Source organism: Epargyreus clarus, unplaced genomic scaffold, assembly GCF_041222505.1.
Source record: "Epargyreus clarus isolate Ecla_fem2 unplaced genomic scaffold, WU_Ecla_fem_2.2 ptg000032l, whole genome shotgun sequence".
In the NCBI taxonomy this organism is placed as follows: Eukaryota; Metazoa; Arthropoda; class Insecta; order Lepidoptera; family Hesperiidae; genus Epargyreus; species Epargyreus clarus.
Window position 1 is genome coordinate 10,081,467 of NW_027332237.1, and position 22,493 is coordinate 10,103,959.

The 22,493-nt window shown below is 35.4% G+C and overlaps 1 protein-coding gene across 1 annotated transcript; it reads left to right on the forward strand.

Moving 5' to 3' along the window:
* The first annotated feature begins 1,184 nt into the window (after positions 1–1,184).
* Positions 1,185–22,023, forward strand: LOC140755159 (O-acyltransferase like protein-like). The gene is made up of 14 exons (XM_073090369.1): positions 1,185–1,297; positions 2,831–3,022; positions 5,044–5,249; positions 7,392–7,606; positions 13,361–13,437; positions 13,910–14,091; positions 14,536–14,690; positions 15,699–15,867; positions 16,423–16,616; positions 17,471–17,618; positions 18,389–18,572; positions 20,307–20,449; positions 20,917–21,026; positions 21,596–22,023. The coding sequence occupies exons 1-14, from the start codon at positions 1,258–1,260 to the stop codon at positions 21,702–21,704; spliced, it is 2,124 nt and encodes a 707-aa protein (XP_072946470.1). The 5' UTR covers positions 1,185–1,257; the 3' UTR covers positions 21,705–22,023.
* Positions 22,024–22,493: the final 470 nt, after the last annotated feature.

The following is a 22,493-nucleotide window of genomic DNA, read 5'->3' on the forward strand; positions in this document are numbered from 1 at the left end:
AACATCGTGAGGAAACCTGCATACCTGTGAGATTTATAAAAAAATATCTCAAGGGTATGTGAATGGTAGACTTCACGCACTTAGCCAGCGCGGTGGACTATGGCCTAATCCTTCTCATTATGAGAGGAGACCCGTGCACAACAGTGGGACAGTAATGGGTTGCTGATGATTACCTATTTAGTGACTGTATCTATAAAATAAAATATAAATCCATTTTTTGCTATTACTTTAATGTTTATTAAATATTAGATATTATGAATAAATTAAGCTGTGGATTCAGTAAATGAATAAATAGATTATTTTAGGTGACACTTTAAACTGATAAACGTGTGGAAGTCTTGAAATAGTCATAAAATATAATTATATTCAATAGTTTTTCACAACAAATATTGTTTTCTTTTTGTGGCTTAATTATGTTTATGTACATATTTTGTTAATATCTAATAAAATTAGCATATTATATTAATTAAAATACTAAAAATAGTTTATACTTAAACTTAAAAATGCCATTAAAAATATTAAACTATCATAACAATAATAAATGCATCCACTCACACATACAACACATACACGCACACACAACACACACAAACAAAGACAAGTAAATGCACCTTAATATTACGAGTATTTAAGTTTAAAACTATTTAAGTTAACTTATTAAGTTTATTAAGTTTGATGTCCTTACTATAATTATTATTATTATAATTATTATTATAAGTGCAATCAATTTATGGCCATTAACCATATTATAAACAACAAATTGTATCATATTCTTATCATTAAATGTAACGCTATTGGGTTTCCGAATAAACAAATAAATAATTAGATAGTTTTCTATTTATTTCTTATTGAAAATCGAAGTTAAGTGGTTTTTGGCTGCTTGAGTCCCTTAAAATATTTAACTACTTAAAGAGCGAAACCGTTTCCAAGGTAATCAAAATCCTATCTCAATTACTTTATTAATTAAAATTTTCAGAAAAAAAATCTAATAACATAAAAAATAGGCTGAATACAATAAAAAAGAAATTGGTAAAACTTCAAGATTCGAAAATTTTATATATTAACTATTTTATATATTGTTTAATATTACGGAACCCTTCTACGTACACCTGTCACACTTGACCATTCGTAACTTACCCTAAAACTATAGCCTATGAAGATTTAGTTTCTGGTACAACCGCGTTAGGACATACATGTCTCACTTGTGACATATATTATTTATTAAAAATAATATATTTATTCGTGCCATCTCCTGCAATGAAGTCCAATATTTTCGGGATAATATTTTCTGTATTGGGTAAGTCTTATTTGATTTTATCGTTTAGTGTTTTTCTTTTTAAAAAAAAATAAAAATATGTGAGCGGTCACGGGACGCCTGGCAGATGTGAAACATCGACATTATTTTGTAAAAGTAATATGCAGAAAAGAACATATTGTGATAGGAACTAAATATGTCATAATGATAAAATAAAATATTACGATTTTTTTCCAGATAACGATTTTTATTGAATAAACATTTATTTTCATTAAATACAAAAATTTACGAATTTATTGATGGCTTAACGCCAGGTCGAGTGGGAGAGAATCGCACAGTCGATTGCGCATGGCGACGCGCCGCCATGGCATGCGTCGCCACGCCAGAAATCGGATTTACGTGCGGCTATAGATGTTTCACATCAAAATGCTGAAAGGAATTAAGAGACCGATTTTGTTAAAAAATAAACCTGCATAATTTCATTTAAAAAAATATTTGATTAGCCGAGAATCGAACGGATTCATTTAAAAAAAATACAACCTGTGCGATCATAATATACTGAACCTGCGCGATCATAATATACGAGTAGTATGGTTTCTAAGGATCACACTTTGGAAAGTTTTAATAAATTTCAAATTACGGAAAGCTTCTCTGAATGTAAGTTAACTGTTAATCGCTGCTGTGTTCAGATTCTAAGGGTGTGATACGAGACAAATACTTTTCCGAGGCTTTCCAGCTTAGTCCTCAGGGGTAGATGTGCATCTGTGGCCGACCTCAGGTAGGAATATCTAATCCTCTCTGGGGTTGATTACAGATGTCCATGCGTGGCAGTGGCCACTTACCATCAGGTCGACTGCATGCTCCTGTGCGTCTGAATTTTTGTATTATATTATAAAAAGCTCCTTATGAGCGACCATATGCCATAGTGGAATAACACAGATTGTTTCTTTTTTCAAAGTTTTAAATCTAATAGTAATGATGCATTTTTGCTTTCATAAAAATGGAAATCCTAACTCCATTCAGCATATTTCGCTCGTTATAGTTTTTGATTTCGCCGTCCACATACACTGTTCAAACAAAATGTTCATACAAAGGTTCATACAAATGCATACATACATACAAAACTTCACGGTGTGTTTATTACCATTGTTTTGTTTCTGCTATGCATTAGTATGCTAATTGCAATTAGGTATGCTAGTTATACAAAATTATGAATATGAAGTTCTAGCCTTCTAATGGCTAGCCTTCTAGAACCATGTAATCGACTTTTGTGGCAGAACTTTCGGTTTGATTCCGGAGGCACCACCACCACACCTATTTTACCCCTGAGGTCTAAGCTGGAACGCCTCGGAAAAGTCTGTCTCCCTAACCACACCCTTCAAACCGGAACACAGCAGCGCCTAACACTGCTGTTATTAGGCAGAAATAGGTGTGGCGGTGGTGCCGTCGTAGTCGGACCACAAAGGCTTCTACCACCTTCAAACATGTCTATTAAAAAAATGTAAAAAATATTCTAGGTGTCAATCAATTTTATTCTACCTTATAGATTAAACTACTATCATAAATCAAATCTAGTTTCAGTAAATGTTTCTTCGAATTCTTCACCCAAAAACGTTAAGAAGAATCCTATTGAGAGATATGGTTACTTAGACACGTTGATAGAAGACCTTCAAAGCCAGAAATGGGGGAAAGAAGAAGCGACATGCTTAAAGCAGTTGGAAAAGATTCTACTGAACGTTCAGAACTCCACTACTTGGGCTACTTGGAGTAAGTATCATCATCATCAACTCATCGCCGTCCCACTGCTGGGCACGGGTCTCCCCTCATAATGAGAAGGATTAAGCCATAGCCCACCGCGCTGGCCAAGTGCGTATTGGTAGACTACACATACATATAAGATTTTTTTTATAAATCTCTCAGGTATGCAGTTTTCCTCACGATGCTTTCCTTCACCGTTTAACAAGTGATAATTAATTTCTAATACGCACATAACTTTGAAAAATCAGAGGTGCGTGCCTGGGATTTGAACCTCGGACCCCTAATTCGAGAGGCCGAATTTCTTAACCACTAGGCTATCACTGGCACTAGGAGTAAGTATACATCTTCTCATATATGACGTCCGGTGAGTTCCGGATTCGATCCCCGGTCAGACATATCTGAATAATGAATTTAGATATCTTTCGGGTCTGGGTGTTTGTATATTTGTCTATGTGTACATTCATGGAACCGACACAGTTGATTCCAGATATGAGTGAAGAAAACGTCATATGGTTATTTTAAGCTTACATAGGCAAAGAGTAAAGGAACTCTAATACTAAGCCTCCACTTAATTCCTTAAAAATCCCCCATCAAATCCCATCCCATTCAAACCCATCCACAGTAGACGAAGGCATTTTTAAAAACATTTTATTGCTTTCTTTGGGTCTCACTTTTCTGCCTAATTAATGTAAGAGCAGCTATAGAAATTTTGAACAATACCTACCAAATTCGAATAACAATACCGAAAATAAAATACATGTAAAAAAAACATACACAGGATGCAAGTTCCACATTTTAATCCGTTATAAAAAATATATAATAAAATTATTATAATTTTTCAAATAATCTTAAAATAAATGAAATGTTAATTGTATTCATTTTGTATTTATAATACTCAATTAAATTATACTCTCAACATTATAATGATAATTTAATATATGTGAATCATATATTAAATTATCATTATAATGTTGATACTAAAAACAACAAAAAATATTATTTATCTGATGTGTGAAAATGTATGAGTTTAAAAAGAAACTATTATTATCGTCATTCAATCCATTACTGTCCCATTGCTGCGCACGGGTCTCCTCTCAGCGGGGTTCAGTACAAGTCCACCATGCTGGCCAAGTACGCATTGATAGACTTCATACACTTTTTTTTTTTGTTGACGAGGGGGAAACCTTCAAAAGGTACCCGACGCCATGGGAGTGACGCCGGCTTATGTGGGATTTTTACCGCACTAAAAACCCCCCCGGTGGCCGTCCTCAGCGTTTGGTGGAGAACTCCGGGATCTCCAACGGAACACAACCAGAGTCCTCCTAACGCGATGCCCTGCCCTGGGGGGAGCAATTTACACTACTCTCACATCCCCTGGTGATTACAGCGATATGCGACCACACAAACCGCTGTCCTTCCCGGGGTCGCTTGCTGGACGGTTTGAGCTCCCACTCTTACCGCCCGCAACCCCGAAAGCCCCTTTTAGTCGCTTCTTACGACAGGCAGGGGATACCGTAGCCCTATTCTGGTCCCGGTACTACAGGGACAAGACTTCATACACCCTAGATAAGTTTTGTTTTTTAGACCTCTGAGGTGTGTATAGTCCGCGTAAAACTGCTAGTCCGCTCTGAATATAGAAATGAATCGCCATAGCAAATTGTATGACTTCACCTGCTCGCAACAACTTCAAAGCGGACTAGCAGTTTAGCGCGGACTACACATATGATTTCTTGTAACGTTGCAGCAAGTGATAATTAATTTCTAATACACATATAACTTTGAAAATTCAGAGGTGCACGCCTTTTTTCGAACCTCGGACCCCCTTATTGAGTGGCAGAATTTCATTTTCAGATACATATATCCGACTACATGTAACTATGTACAAAACAAACATTTATTTGAACAATGTTTTGCTTTGTAGTATTATATAAGTCGGTTGTATTTTTTGTTATTTTTTTAACCACCAGGCTATCACTGCCTTTATGCATAATGTATTTTTATATTTTACGTATAATTTATTTTTATTTCAGTATGGGACTCAATGCAGACCCCAGTAGGTCAATTGTATGGGTCCAAGAATCACTATGGGAATTACGATGAATGTCTGGAATTCCCGTGGGAGCAGGTGCATCCGGACCTAAGAACACAGTACTGCATGGCCCACATCACTTTAGGTCCAGTGGACTCTAAACTTGATGAAGTGGACCTTTTTGGTCACGTGGAGAACTATCTTCGGGTATTTTTTTCATTTTATACTGTTCGTTTATGACGCCCATAGCGGAGTGATCACCATATCGGTCTGACGCGCAAGAGGTTCCGGGTTCGATCCCCGGCCAAAGTTCGAGGTTCGAATCCCGGGCGATTTCCTCTGATTTTTTAAGTGTTCAGGCGTTGTACCTAAGATCGATAACATCGCGTTTTGAATTTGAATTTGCGTTTGCTTCACGCTAAAAATAGATGTGTTACTATTACCCCGGTCGAAAAACATTAGTTCTACCTTTTATATAAAAGAGGAGTAGTAGAGCATGCAGTTCACCTGATGGTAAGTGCCTACTGCCGCCCATAGACATCTGTAATCAACCCCAGATAGAGATATTCCTACCTGAGGTCAGCCACAGATACGGGGTAGCGACCCCTGAGAACTAGCTGGAATGTCTCGGGAAAGTATGTCTCCCTTATCACTCCTTTCAAACCAGAACACAGCAGCACTTAACGTTGCTTTTATGAGGTAGAAATAGGTGTGGCGGTGGTGCCGCCGGAGTCGAACCACAAAGGGTTCTACCTTTAACCTTTTAATATTCCTTAATAATTCCGTTGTTCGTGGTATAAAAAAACATGGTGTCAATTTTGGTGTTGTATTTAAAGAAAATACCAAATAACGTCATGAAATTATCTTTTTAAGAACAAGAATTTTATCAAAAACCAATGTCAAAATTGACGTAGATCCAGTGGTTCAGATTGCCTTGAACTTCAAAATTTTTTGCACATTTTAATGGGAATGTTGTTTTAAGTCATAAAAACGAATTAATTATTTCGTGAATACGAAAGTCTGTCTGGTTATTTTTCCTTTTATAATAAAACAATAGCAGATGAGCTTGCAGTCCACGTGATGGTAGGTGGCTACTGTCGCCCATGGACATCTGTAATTAGCCCCAGATTGGATTAGATTTCTACCTTAGATCAGATGAGTCGCTACCCCTGAGGACTAAGCTGAAAAGCCGGAAAAGTATGTCTTCGTCACCACACCCTCAAACCTGAACACTGCAGCGGTTAACACTGATGTTATTAAGTAGCCATAGGTATGGCGGTGGTGCCGCTGGAGTCGAACCATAATGAGTTCTATAAAGTATACAAGGATTTGTAGAGTATACCAATTCACACTTGACTAGTGTGGAGAACTATGGCACAAACCCTATAATCTGTTATTTGACTCTGACCTCTGACCCCTCTGACTCTGAGAGGAGACCCTTTCCCAGCACTGGAATATTAATTCGTTGACGACGACTTGGTTAATATTAAGTTGCACGTCTTATAATCTACGCGACGCATACCACTGCCATGATAAAAATATAAATTACAGCCTTTTATCTTATTATTATAAATGATGATCAAAATAAAGTCACTGATTGATAAGTTCAAGCTTCAAATCAATAAATCAGACCCAATTATTGAGATTGATTGCCTAAAATATATTATGTTTAATACAGAATTACCTAAGTCAAGGTCACGTAAATATACAAAGATATTACATTGGTAACTAAGTTTCCGCCATTTTTTTTTAAGATTTATTTTTGAATAAAAATTACAACTGATTATGTTATAATGATTACTTTTTTTCCACCTTTGACTTTAATATTCAATACATCTGTACTTAAAATCATTTCCATTCTGGGCCCTTTTAGAATGAAAGGTTCAGGCCATAGTCCACCGCACTGGCCAACAATGTGTCTATACTCACCTTTAAGACCGTTCTTGAAGAACTTACAGGCGTCTAGGTTTCCTCAGGATCTTTTCCTTCACCGTTATAGCAATTGTTAATAATTAATCAATACACTATGCGTGTAAATCGACTCCTGGGCCACCACCGCCTATTTCTGCCTAGTAACAGAAGGGTAAAGCGCCGCTGTGTTCTGGTTTGAAGGGTGTAATGAGGAAGACATATTTTTCTGAAACCTACCAGCCTCCAGGGGTAGAGACACATCTGTGGCTGACCTCAGGTAGGAATCTAATTTTATCCAGGGTTGATTACAGATGTTCATAGGCGGCAGTAGCTACTTAGCAAGTGGTATCAGGTAGGCTGCATCCTCGCCTGTTATTCCCATATAAAAAAGAGAAATAAAAAAGAAATATGTACTTATTAAATATGATTTTTTTCTAGGCTAAATCGAAGAACCACCTAAAATTCAATACTCTGGCATGGGGAATCTGTGCTCCAGTTGTCTGCGAGCCCCATTCAGTGAGCAAGCTAGTGGGTTCGATGTTCAGGCAAACCCACTTAGGCATAGCTGTGGATAAACCGGAAATCTCCCTTTCCAATTGTTATATTGCTGGTAAAACTGAAGATGCTTATAATTTTGGATATTATTTCTCTTGGTAAGTACTACAGATAAATCTAATAAAAAAATGTATGATAAACTTACTTTAAAAACCAAGCTTTTTCATATTTTCGAGATGATCAGCATATGTATTTATTTGATACTCATATCATGGGGATGCATAAAAATAATAGGAGCGTCTTTTTATAATGAAGGTAGCAATCGTGCATGCAGTCCACCTGATGGTAAATTGTTACTGCCGTCCATAGAAATCCGCACCAACCCTAGATAAGATAAAAGTCCCATGTGATGTCGGCCACAGGTGCGATATCCCTGAGATCTCGGAGTTCTCCACCAAGCGCTGAGGACGGCCACCGGGGGGGTTTTAGTACGGTAAAAATCCCACATGACCCGGCGTCGCTCCCACGTCGTCGGGTACCTTTTGAAGGTTTCCCCCTCGAAAACAAAAAAAAATGGTGCGCTATCCCTGAGGACTAAATTGGAACGTCTCGGACAACGGTTCTAACCGGAACATAGCAGTACTTACCACTGTTGTATACCAAAAACAAGTGTGGCGGTTACAGTGGTGGCAATGGTGCCTTCGGAATCCACCCACAAAGAGTTCTACCACCTTAAAGCTCGGACTGCCATATTGAATTTAGAATGCCGGCTAAACATCACACATACACATACAGACAAATAGAACGAACAACATACATGCGAACAAACATGCATAGGAGTTATCGTAGATAAGTATAGATATCTCACCGCCTTGTAATTAAACGGCTATTAAACGGCTGACAATTCTGTCAGCCATTTAATGGCTGTCATGGTGTAATTTACGTCACGTGGCCGTCATGCGTAGATCAGTGGTGCAAAAACATGAAATCGAAGAAAAAGTGCGGAAAAATATCGTTTCATTCGAAAATGATCTAAAAACTATATTTTTTAAACATGAAGATAGATTACAGTGACAATTTCAAGGGTCAAAACTGGTTACATTTTCTTGTTAGAAGTGAGTAATCTTTACTAATCTATGGGAACTAATAAAACAAGTTAATTCAAGTTATATATATCTACAAGTGTGAACGTACTAATTAAGCCAAACTGGATTGATTAAAATAAATCTCATTGAAAAAATATTTAAATAGGTATGTCAAGGTCAAGATCAATATTGTAGAAGTTTAACGATCTCATAACATATACCAGCCTACATTTTTTGTGTATTTTTTCATATCAAGTTTACACATTAATTTAATTTATGTGAATAGCTATAATTATACTATCGGAAGCAAGTGCTAAAAGTCTATAAGAGACAAAAAAAAAACAGTGGCACTCCGGAAGTGCCGACAGAAATGAAAACTTAATAATTTTAATGATTTTTTCCCGTCTCAAAAAATGCCAACATGCATATGTATTTCTGTTCTGGTGTTGGTTACGTTAACAGTGGGTTCTATGATTTTTTACCATCCAAAAATGCCCAATGCCCAAATTGTTTTTAAACCATTTGGGTGCAATGGTGACCCCAAAGTTGAACAACAAAGAGGTCTAAACCTAAAACGCTAGGTGCGATAGACACACACATAAAAATATTCAAACACCCAGACCCAGAAACAGAAACCAAAATTCGTCATTTAGATATCTGTCTGGCCGGGATTCGAACCCGGGACCCTCTGCGCGTCAGACCGGTATGGGGACCGCTCCGCTACGCGTATCGCATGCTAAAACGACTGAGCATTCGGCACATTGTATTTAGAATTGCTTTAATAATCATGTATTGGGGCATAAACTAATATAACTAATAAGACAAATTAATTAAAAGCTTATAATATGATCAGTCAAAATGGATCGCATAAGATTCCCAGCATCCATTTTTTATGTATAATCAATAATCATATTATCAATTAATGTCAACACTTCAATTTAATTTATGCGAACAAGACCTTATTCAATTATCGAGAGTAAATGCTAAGACCCTATAAGTGATGAGGAACAAAAAATATTATGTAATTGTAGTTGTCCGATTTTGGCAGAATTTTCACTGACAGTTAGCTAGGAGCAGTATAATATTAACTTTTATTAAAAATAATTAGGGTTCCGCGCATAAAACTCTACCACCTTTAAGGGCTCGAACACAAAACTGCGATGCGACGCGATGTGAATTCGCAACGCAGAAAATTGCGATGCGAATTGCTGCGATGCGATATCGTGCGGCGTAGCGTCTCTCAGGGTGACCAACAACAACAACCACTGTGCGATGCGAATCAATTCGCAAGTTCTTGCGATGCGTCGAGGGAGCTCGCAGATTTTTGCGATGCGACGTCGCATCGCAGTTTTGTGTACGAACCCTAACATATCGTATTGAGTAAAGTCATACTGAAGTTTGCCATGCCACTACCAACTAGATTCACAAATTACAATAATTTATTTCATCTCAGGGTAAATTCCCATAAACCGGTATCCTTTTAATGTGTTTTAGAAAACCACATTGACGACCGAAAATTCAAAAAACATTTTTGATAACATCTTCCTTAATATAAATATTCCATTTAATGATTTTATTTTATTAATAAAAAATTCAAAAGTAACAATTTATACTTATTAGGTTTTAGCTCTATATCCACGTTTTAGTAGTGACATATGTATGTGTGTTACACATACGAGTCTCTCGCGGTGTCACCCGCGTTTAAAAAGTAATATAATAATAATAATAATAATCATTTATTTCAGACAATATAGACAAAGATACAAAAGTATAATTGATATATTATTATTGAGATGATATTGAATACAGAGGTCCATATCATATATACCTTACAGACTAACATACATACTAATATATACTTATAACTAAATCACGTGTTTGCGGCGACGTGAGACGCGGGTCTGGTGACTTCCGGGGGTGCTCTCCTTCCACGGTATTTCCGGAACACATATAAATATAGTTGATTTTTTTACTTTATGTTGAAAGTACAAATAAATTGTTACAGTATTATTAAAATTTGGTAACATTGTTATGTTAATAAAGTAACTTTTTTTCACTGACCGATACAAATTGGCATTAGCGATGTCCTATGTCGGCGCCGAATTAATCTTCTGCGCGCAACCCTAATTATTTTTATACTTAAAATAAAAGTATTTTTTCTGACATAAACCTTATAAAAGTCTCGTAAGTGTATACTTTATAAAAGTCTAGACAAAATTAGTTCCAACGTTTTCAACTTACCCGAATGGTACGAAAAAATTTAATAACTGTTTTTTGTTAGACTTACATGTACATGTACATTTGTACAACCCTACATACTTTTGACATAACATAAATCTCATAATGTAAAATCAAGGGTAATAAAGATTTGAATGAACCTCGTACACCTCGATAATAAATAGTATATAATAATCTAATAAGTATATCATAAATAATAAATATGTGACTGAGTTTTTTAACCTATGTTGCTGTAGTACAAACAAACTGACACTCCAGTTTTATTTCTATAACTATAAATTCCTAACAGATGCCACAAAACCGCAAACTATCATCAAGGTCAATACTCTAAAATCGCTAATAGGTCTAACATTAACTATTCAATTTAACAGATTCAAATTCAAATTACATACAGGATAACACGTGATGTTAATGTATGGCGGTTTATTTTATATGTTGACTAGCTGACCCGGCAAACTTTGCACAAAATCTATTTATAAAATATGCCTCAAAATCTATTTATAAAATATATTTTTATATATATATTTCTTATGTGAGTGTGTATGTCACTGAACTCCTCCTAATCGACTGGTCTGATTTTGATGAAATTTGTTTGTGTGTTCAAGGGGACTTGAGAATGGTTTAGATTCACAATTTAGTCCGTGGGAAATGGTTTTTTTTATTAATTTTTAATTCGTAAGTAATTGTTAATTTTGGAATGTTTCACATTGGATTCGACAGATTTCGCTACCATCGCAGTTTCAAATATTGTATCTATTTTTCAAACCCGTAAATGATAAGGGTTGTTCACCCTTAACATTTTTTTATTTATATGGCAGCACATCGTTTGCCGGGTCAGCTAGTTTCATATAAAATATAGCCTATGTTACTCGTAGATAATGTAGGTTTCGAATGGTGAAAGAATTTTTAAAATCGGTCCAGTAGTTTAACCAAACAAACAAACATAGTTTTCCTCTTTATAATATTAGTGTAGACTAGTATTGCCCACGGCTTCGCCCGCGTTTTAAAGAAATATAACTGACAGTATGTACCTTATGGAAGGACAATAGCGCCATCCGTCGAAAATTGGTTGTACCAACTTTCATGGACTCATGCACAACAAATTTGCTAAAGATCATCGCATGATCAGATTTATCATTTTTTACGATTCTATAAAGATCATACAGGCAAATATTCATTTATATTTATAAATAACACGTGATACGAATGTGTTGCGATTTATTTTATATGGTGATTGTATTTGTTTGGGTGTATTTCATTTAATTGTAACTTATATTATAAATGCCAATGTAAGTTTGTTTGTCTGTTTGTTCGTTTGCTATAAACTAGTCTGTAACAAACCCCTGATAATATTAAATTCCTTTCTAAGGTCGGTTACAGACGCGCCGCTACTAAGCTGGAACGCCTCGGAAAAGTATGTCTCCCTTACCACACCCTTCAAACCAGAACACAGCAGCGCTTAACACTATTTTTATAAGGCAGAAATAGGTGTGGCTGTGGTACCGGAGTCGAACCATATTCTAGCACTATACATATTATTATATACAATATTTTGCTAATCAAAGATCGACAATTAAACATAACACTCATTATTAATAATCAATCTATCGAATGTTTTGCCTATTAACAAATCAATAAATCCATTAATCTATTCAATTTACCAAGTTCATATTCAAATCATATACAGAATACACGTGATATTAATGTGTGGCGATTTATTTATATGGTAATTGGTCACTAGTCATTTGTTATGGGCCCGAAACAGGACAGGACTCGAGGTTGATCACCTTGCTTCTAACCGATTTTAATAATCAATCTATCTACTGTTGTATCAGAGATCGATATTTGACAATTACTTCATATTCTAATTTATCAATTTAAATAATTTCCGGTTTCCCACGGTCCATAATTGTTTTGTATTGCGGTCCGTGGAAAGCCAGCATAAAGGGGTTTTTGCCACGGAGTTTATTCTGTTCCGTTTTTTTCATAGACTTAAAATTTTTCGGTATTTTTAGCAATGTATTTATTAATTATATTATCATGCAATATTCTAGTGATCACATATTTACCTAGAAAACATATTAATCAATTTGGAAATAGTGAATAAAAAAGGCTTTTTTATAAAATGCAACTTTATGTAAATAAATAATGTGTGTAAATAACTAAGTACCTATAATAAATAAAATGTTTGAAGGTGGTTGAACTCTCTGTTCCACTCCTATACAGGCAGCCACACCTATACCTATATCTACCTGTACTTATATCTGCGTTATAACAGCAGTGTTATGCGCTGCTGTGTTCTGGTTTGAAGGGTGTGATACTGTGGTCGGGGAGACATATTTCTCCGAGGAATTGCAGCTTAGTCCTCAAGAGTGCATCTGTGGAAAACCTCAGGTAGTTAAACCTAATTTTATCTGGGTTGATTACAGATCTCCATGGGCGGTAGTATCCATTTACTATCAGGGCTGCATGCTCGTCTGCTACTCCTATATTATATAAAAAAACAGTCTATCTATTGACATTTTGAATTTTACAAACACAAATCCACGGACATGTAATTAATAATTATATGATGTATTTATTTTGCAGGTCGTTGGTAGCATTTTTTATAATTTTGTCCCTTGTGTCCACGTCATACGTAAATCATAAAGGATTGGGCTCCAACGGTAATATATATTTTTAATTTTTGTTTAAAGCGTTTACGGGCCATTAACATGTAGAAACTTTCGGATCCTCGGTCAGCCATAATGTTTTTCACACTATAAGCCTCACAATATATTTTCCTGTATGTGGGATGCCATGAACAAAAATAAAGACGAATACAAAAACACCCAGACCTAGGGCAAATCTTTTAAATATCTGCTATCTGTTCTACGTGGCTTGTTATTGTCCATGGCACCCAAAAACAACCCTAGTATGTGGCACACTTTCGACTAAAGCCAAAATCATTACGTAAGTCTCTTCGAGATTTCTTTATAAGGCAATGCAAACGAGACATTGATTTTACACCCGATCTCTTTCCCGGACCATTCTCCATACCATCAAACTTTCTTCAAGAAATGTTCTTCAAATTCTTAATGTTCTTCAGCAAATCTTTCATCAAACTCATCTTTACCAAATCGAACATCATTTTTCCAGGAATGGCCTACTTCAACGCGTTTTATATTCCAAGGAACCTCCAATTCCTGAGTAAAGTAACAGAGGATGATATTGGACCCTTATTCGGGATACGAGTGATGGCATGTTTCTGTATCACCTTATTCCATATATGGATACTAACTACCACTTTAGGAGTCACCAATAGCATACGTCTTGATAAGGTCAGTTTTTCTGTTGTAAGGGACTCCATATTTTTTATTAGAAACTAATTCATCATCAACCTATTACTGTCTCACTCCTGGGCACTGGTCTCCTCTTTGAATAAGAAGGATTAGGGCATAATCCACCGAGCCTGCCAAGTGCGAATTGCCTGGGACTTGAACCTCGGAGACCTGGATCAAGAGGCCGAGTTTCTTAACCATTAGAAATGAAGGATCACTTGCATGAAAAATTAAAAACAAATCAAAGGTATGTGAAGTCTGCAAATACGCATTTGCCCAGCGCGGTGGCCTAATCCTTCTCATTCTGATAGAAGACCCGCGTCCCGTGAGACTGTAATGGGTTGACGATGATGATTGTTTGATTGATGATTAGAATGATGACTGATGATGATGTTTGAATGATGATTGATACTGGTGGTTTGCTATAAACATATTCTTTTTCAGGATTTTGAACCGAAAAAGCTAACAATGTTTTTACACTTGGAAGTTGCTGTAGACACATTTCTGTTCATGTCTGGCTTTTTGTTGATAAAAGGTTTAGCACACAATGGATTTAAAACTTTCAACCCTTTGAAAGTATTAGTGAAGCGGTACTTCAGGTATGATCATATTCATATTAATTTATTTGCTTTTAAATGTGATACAATCTGGGTTGATAAGAATATTAACAATTTTCCTCACACTTAGCTTTAGGGAAGCATGCAAAATGTTAAAATTACATTATAATTATGTTAATAATGATGATTAATATAATTAAAGTCATTATGAAACTTATGGCATTAGTTAAAGTAACGTTTAAGCTGGTTGGCATCTTAAAATTAACAAAAGCCTTATCAACCGTCAGTCTACAGCTAAGCAATTGATGGGCATCATTTTAGTTATGATTCACATGACGTCATAGCTACACACTTCGTTTATGTCAATTTCCATATTCATCACCATCATCATCGACCCATTACTGTCCCACTGCTGGGCATGGATCTCCCCTCATAGTGAGAAGGATAAAGCCACGGTCCACTGTGCTGGCCAAGTACGTATTGAAGACTCCACATACCTTTGATTTTTTTTTGTTACAAATCTCTCAGGTATGTAGGTTTCCTCACGATGTTTTCCATCACCGTTTAGCAAGTGATAATTAATATCTAATACGCACATAACTTTGAGAAATCATAGGTGCCTAGGATTTGAACCTCGGACGCCTCGATAGAGAGGCTGAGTTTCCACCACTAGGCTATCACTGTCTTAGAAGGACATCACTTTAGGAGGACTCCGGTTGTGTTCCCTTGGAAATCGCGGAGTCCTCCACAAAACGCTGAGGACGGCCACAGGGGGGATTTTAGTGCGGTAAAAATCCCACATAACCCAGCGTCACTCCCATGGTCATGGTCATGGTCAACAAAAAAAAAAAAAAAAAAAGGCTATCACTGTCTACAATTTCCATATTAACGTCGATTAAACGTTAATAACAAATAACTTGTAACACAAAATTGTTACAATCCATCACTGTCAAAATAATTGTTATAGTTACTGTAAATAGTAACTTTAAACTGGCATTCGGTGATTGATGTAAGAAAAATGTGAAAATTGATGTAAGATTCTACTTTCAGGTTAATAATTCCCGTGAGCATAATACTGTTATTAGCGTTTAGAGGCTTAAATCATGTAATACAAGGACCAGTGAGAAATGATTTCTTCCAAAAAGAATCGGATGTTTGCGATCAACACTGGTTCGACGTTTTTCTGATGATTCAAAATTACATGCGCCCTGAGAATATGGTAAGATCAGAATTCTAATATGATTTTTACTAGCTGACACGGCAAACTTTGTGTTGCCATATAAATGAAGAAAAGTCAAAATGAAGGCGAACAACCCTTATTACTTAGTAGTATGAAAAATAGATAGTAGCCGATTCTCAGACCTACTGAATATGCATATAAAAATTGGTGAAAATTAGTAATGCCGTTTCGGAGGAGTACGGTAACTAACATTGTGACACGAGAATTTTATATATAAGATAATAAAGGAGTAACAGATAAGTATGCAGTACATGGTAAGTGGCTACTGCCGCCCATAGATATTTGAAATCTGCCTCAGTTAAGATCAGATTCCTACCTGAGATCAGCCACAGGTGACTAAGTAGAAAAAGTAATGAGAAATACGAGTAAATGTCTCCTTTACCAAACCCTTCAAATCAGAACACAGTAGCGCTTAACAATGCTTTTATTAGGCATAGGTGTGGTGGCGATGCCTCTGGAGTCAAACAACAAAGAATTCTACCACTTTGTAGTGATATCTGCTGCTATTTCTAATTTATATATATTTTCTTTCAGTGCTATCCTGTTCTCTGGTCAGTTTCCTGCGATTTCCAACTGACAGTTCTCGGGACGATGATAGCCTGGGTGTTTACTAAGAGCAGAAAGTTTGGGCTTCTGTTCTTTCTGACTAGTTTCATAGCTTCTATAGTCCTGCCAGCAGCATTTGCATTTACACACCGCGACTTATCAGTAATACCACCAGATTTTCGGTAATCTTTTTTTATTTTAAAACATTTCTTAGCGTTTTCAGTAAAATTGCCTCCTTGTTTATCTGCAACTATCATTAACCTTAATAGATTAAGTCGTTATTAGCCACTATTGGTCTAAAATAGCATCTTATAATGTCTTCTCGCCGCTGATTAAGAGTCAATTAAAGGATTAAATTGGAGAGGAGATTCTGGGATTTTTTTCTGAGAAAATACGCAACCTGATGCTAACTCAGCTTTGATAACACTTGCATCTAGGAAAAAACTGTGTTGATTTAAGAGTTGCCAATCTCATTCAATTGTAACATAATCTTTTATTGTGCTAAAGAAGTATTTTAGTTATAGTCAGATTTACCAAAACTTCAATTATAGTAAGTGTCTATTTTTTTCGTAGTGAACTATCAGTTATTGTGGAGTACGCAACAAAGATAGACATATGCCATCCCAGACTTATTTGTAGATATTTTCAAGGTGTACAATACTGTAGAACATTATTTTAATTTATCTTGTAGGGTTCAGCCAGCAGTTGCCATGTAAGCCCAAAAATGTATTTATTTACGAAATCTGTAAAATGATCAGTGTTTTTCTAGTATAGTAAACCTTCCTGTTGAATTACTCTATCTATCAAAAAAAACTGCATCAAAATCCGTTGCGTATTTTTAAAGATTTAAGCATACATAGGGCTATAGGGACAGAGAAAGCGACTTTGTTTTATGCTATGTAGCGATGATAATCTTGATTTTTGGATTATAATTATTTGTTAATTCTGAAGTTAAAATTTTCCATCTTCCAATTCAATTTGTATTACATTTTTTTCATGTTATACTAATATTGTTTTCACATTGTCTTGTTCTCAGATTATTGGATAATTACAAGGATTCGCTGTTAGGAAATCCGTTGTATGCGCCCACCCATTATCGTGGAGGGTCGTACCTGGTCGGTGTAGCATTGGGCTATCTGATGTCCATATACAACCCAGTTAATCATAGAAATATCCTATCAAAGGTAACATATTACTTAACAATTTCAACGCATCGTGTTTTTATTTCATTTCAACTTCGTCCCTGTGTGTAGTGAATAAGTAATTATAAATCTTATTCTTACAAAATTTATAAACTTGATTTAGAAATGAAACAAGGTACATAATTATTAATTACTAGCTGACCCGGCAAACTTTGTAGCGCCTCGAAATCTATTTATCAAATATATTATTGTTTCATATAAAATATAGCCTATGTTACTCGTGGATAATGTACGAGTAGCTTTCGAATGGTGAAAGAATTATTAAAATCGGTCCAGTAGTTTTTGAGCCTATTCATTAAAATCAAAAAAAACAAACGTTTTCCTCTTTATAATATTATATTAATTAATTAATTATTAATGTGGGGTAAAAAATTATCGTACATACTAAATTCCAAAATCATTCAACTAATCTCAATGAAATTTTGTGTGTGTGCATAGTTAGTTTTAATCTAAGAGGTGGGATGTTTTTGGACCTGATTTTAGTTGCAACAAAGATGTCCTATGTATAAGTTATGTGATACCGTGTCAGCACGATTGCCAAACCTCAACAAACCGTTACAAATTCAAACGTGCGGATAGAGTTTGCCTTGGTTTGTGTAGGCTTGCAAGTACTTAGCCGATCCAAGAGTCGGACAATTTCCTTGCAATTTGGGTATTTGTCGCAAGTTCTTGTAACACGTCCACATATTTGTACGTTTACAGAATGGCTGTTTCGGCAAGTGCGGTTGTAGCATGATTTTTTATATTTTCAGAAATTCTCCATACTGAGTCTCTGTGTTCTCCTGGTGATGTTTGTGGAGTTTTTCATTGCATCCGACACGATAGCCCGACAAGGCAATACTGCTTTTGTAGTGGCATTATATGTTTCGCTGAAACGTATAATTTGGGCTGGTTTTATCGCCATTTTGGTCATGTTATGCGAGTATGGAACTTTACGTAAGTATTGTTAAAATAAGTTTCTAGAGTAATCAATAACCCAGCATTCTACTGCTGGGCATGAGAGAGTTACAAAGTAAGAAAGGTTTAGGCCCTATGGTCAATCCTACAACTTAGTAAACTTCGCATACATTTCAAAACCTTTTTAGAGATCTCGCAGGCATGCAGGTATACTCAGTAGCAGCAAGAAATAGCGGCATTTGTATTTTTTGCTACCTTTGAGATTACAACTTTCATTAAGTAAGTTGTAAATAGATACAACTTTTTTTAAGATCCGAATAACACACTAACTTAACACATGTTTAATGAATCAAATCAAATCAAATCAATTTTTTTTATTCAAAATAGGTTCTTTACAGAGCACTTTTTGAATGTCAAACTACCACCACTTCACAAGGTGTTTCGTTATGGAGAAGAAGCGGCGAAAGAAACTCCATAACACACATCTTTTAAAAAAATGGATTTTACAATGTTAACCACGTCGCAGACTATATTATGACCTTATTGCTCTTTTTTGAATAGTAAATATAGAATCTATGTCAGCAGCACTACCCCACAGCAGGATGCCATAAGACATAATGCTGCGAAAGTAACTGAAATAGACAAGCCTGGCGGTGGGGATGTCTGTTAACTGTCTAGAATTAGATAAATTTAGAAGAATGAACCCTGTTTTCTCATAGTTAATATGTTAAAAACATATATCATTCCTAGGCAGAGTTTGATTTATATAAATGACACTACTACTAAATACTGGATAAATTACTACTCTACTAGAATATTACAATTACATATATTTATTTATTATTAGTGGTTAAGAAACTCGGCCTCTTGATCGAGGGGTCCGAGGTTCAAATCCCACGCACCTCTAATTTTTCAAAGTAATGTGCGTATTAGAAATTAATTATTATGATTTAACGGTGAACGAAAACATCGTGAGGAAACCTGCATACCTGAGAAATCTTTAAAAAACACTTTTCAAAGCTATGTAAAGTCTACCAATTCGCACTTGGCCAGCGCGGTGGACTATGGCCTAATCCTTCTCATTCTGAGAGGAGACCCGTGCCCAGCAGTGGGACAATAATGAGTTGATAATAAAGATGATAATGATGATTATTTATTATTAATTCCATAAAATTATTATTTACATTTTAGTACAAATAAAAGCTTGTTTTTAAAACGTTTTTTAATTGAAATTTATTGATTTTTAGTATTTGTTTTTTATAGCGGCCATCGTTATACTTACTCTTTAAAAATTTCAAGTGTCTAACTGTTACGGTTAAATACTACCCTTTGACAGACGGATAGGCAGCGGAGGCTTAGTTATTACTAAGTCGGTTTCACCCTTCGATCACTAATAAGAACTAGATACACATTTAGCGACAAAAAAACGGGGCGACGAAAAGAGCACCCAAATAGACATTTGGGTGCACAAACCTGTCAAAGTGATAGCTTATGACAGCTAGCTAGCTTATGTCGTAAAAATTTATTGCTTTTGGTAAGCAGTTTTTAACACCTTTAAATAATAGTGATAAGGTTGATTTTGCATTAATTTTAGATTCTGTCGCTTAGAATTTTATAAACACGTTTGACGCCACTTTTGAAGTTCATTTTTGTATGGGATTGTGTATCTACTTCTTATTTGTGATCGAAGGTTTCACCCTTTGGGTACGGAACCCTATTAAAATATAATTTAAACTACATCAACAACAGTAATTGTATTTTTGGTGTTTTCAGCTGTCCTCCCCAGCTTCCTTAGTTGGTCCGCATGGGTTCCCATTAGTCGACTTTCGTATGGAATTTACCTAATTCATATCACACTAGTGACGTACAGGATAAATGCAACCAGGAGCCCATTGCAATATGATCTGATTAACTTGGTAAGTGATGATTACTAACGCTAGTGTTACCAGCCTTAGGTATAGCCAATATAACTAAGGGTGGTTACACATGAGCGATTTTTTTTTCATAATATAAGAGTAGCAGACGAGCATGCAGTCCACCTGATCAAGTGGCTATTGCTGCCCATGGACTTCCGTAATCAACCCCAGATAAGATAAGATGTCTAACTGTGGTCGCATATAGCTGCGCCGTTACCTCTGAGTAATTAACTGGAATGCCTCGGTAAAGTATGTTTAACCGTGAGATTCTCAGGTATACAGGTTCACCGTTAAAGCTGTAAATACTCGAAATTTCTACTACTACTACTGTGTACTATCTCGAAATACGCACATAACTACGAAAAATCAGTGCGGCGCTGAGATCCAAACCTCGGACCCCTCGAGATGCCGAGTTTCAACCACCAGACTATCACTACTTTTTAGACAATCATTATTAAAATTTCCAGATAGTACACACATTAGGAGTGACGGTATTCTCAAGTATTGTCTCTTTGGCCGTATGGACGTTCTACGAAGCACCATTGGGGAACATTGTCTCATTGCTCCTGAAAACTAAGTAAGTGACAGAAATACGTTAAACAAATAACAGATAGATCTTTGTATGATATCAATAATCAATCTATCCGAGTTTCGTCTAAATCGAAATTTGACACTTTCTAGTCAAATGTGAAAGGTTGATCTTTTGTAGGCATATTAAAATTATATAAAAATGTATATTTACGTTTATTCGTTCTTTCCTAAGTAGTTTTTACATCACACTATTTTTACCATCCACTGTTTTACATTTCTTTTTTCACAATAGACTAGAAACTGTACAAATTCCATATAATCGGATCAAAAGTAAATACGTAACTGTCGTATTCAATTTTATCAGTAATTTTATATGTGAAATTCAATATATTTCATTTTTCCCGAAAACACCCTTTGTCAGTTACCCAGAATTGTAAATGCCAGATATTTCGGAAAAACTGTGGATTTCCTATCTACTTCGAAACTTTATTAAATGTAGTTCTCCGAATTAGTAATTTATTTGAACCAAAATCGAATCTAGATCCATTTGCATAACAATTTAACTGAAATTGGTGGTACCATACAAAACAAATAATGACTTAATATATTTTACAGGCCGAAAAGCCAAGAAATACAAAAAGATAAAGCTGTCCAGAACTTAGGAGATTTAAAGAAGATCGAAGCATTACAAGGAAATGTTTACGAGAAAAGTAATAAACTATAGGGACAAAATAAAGAGGTACAATAATTAGTGACCGACCGAAGTATCGGATTCGGCCAAGTTATGGCCCAAACAAGGTTTCGGTCACAGTTTCGGATTGGTTCGTGAATTTTCGGTGCATTCAGTTGTGCTCGGATATAACTAATATGCGTTTTTTGTCTACTTGATATTTATCTCAAAAGTCCGATTTTTGTTTTTTTATGTACTTACCCCTAGTTTCGTTCAACCACTAACAGTAATAAAATTATACATTTGTATGTAGGTACATATTAGAAGTAGGCACATTGTCGAATTTAATATAGGTAGGAAACCTAGTAATAGTGGCTATCAACATATAATATTATCCTGGGAATAATTACCAAATCACAAAAGGATTACGGATAATAATTCAATTTGTTAAGCATTAGAATAATATTTTTGCATAAAATGGAAGACAATGGGAACGATTTTGAAAAAAAAACGAAGCTGGCACTGGATTGTAAGATAAAAAAATATGGCTGTAATTTTAAGTCTTGATATTAAAATTTTGTAATTCTACTATAATTTAACGTAACCTTAATACAATAAGTATGCGCTGTTCCTTTAATAGTTCTTCTAAGGAAGATAAAATTGATGACTGAAAAATCTTGAAGAAATTCTTCTTGAATAAAAATATATGGAAATTTCGATCTCTTTTATTTAATTCCACAGCTACGTCTCTCAAAAATTGTATTAAATTAGAAATAAAATTGAAGTCCTAATTCAAGTTCATTACAGAAACGTTTTACTCCCGAAAATAAGATTGAAATATCT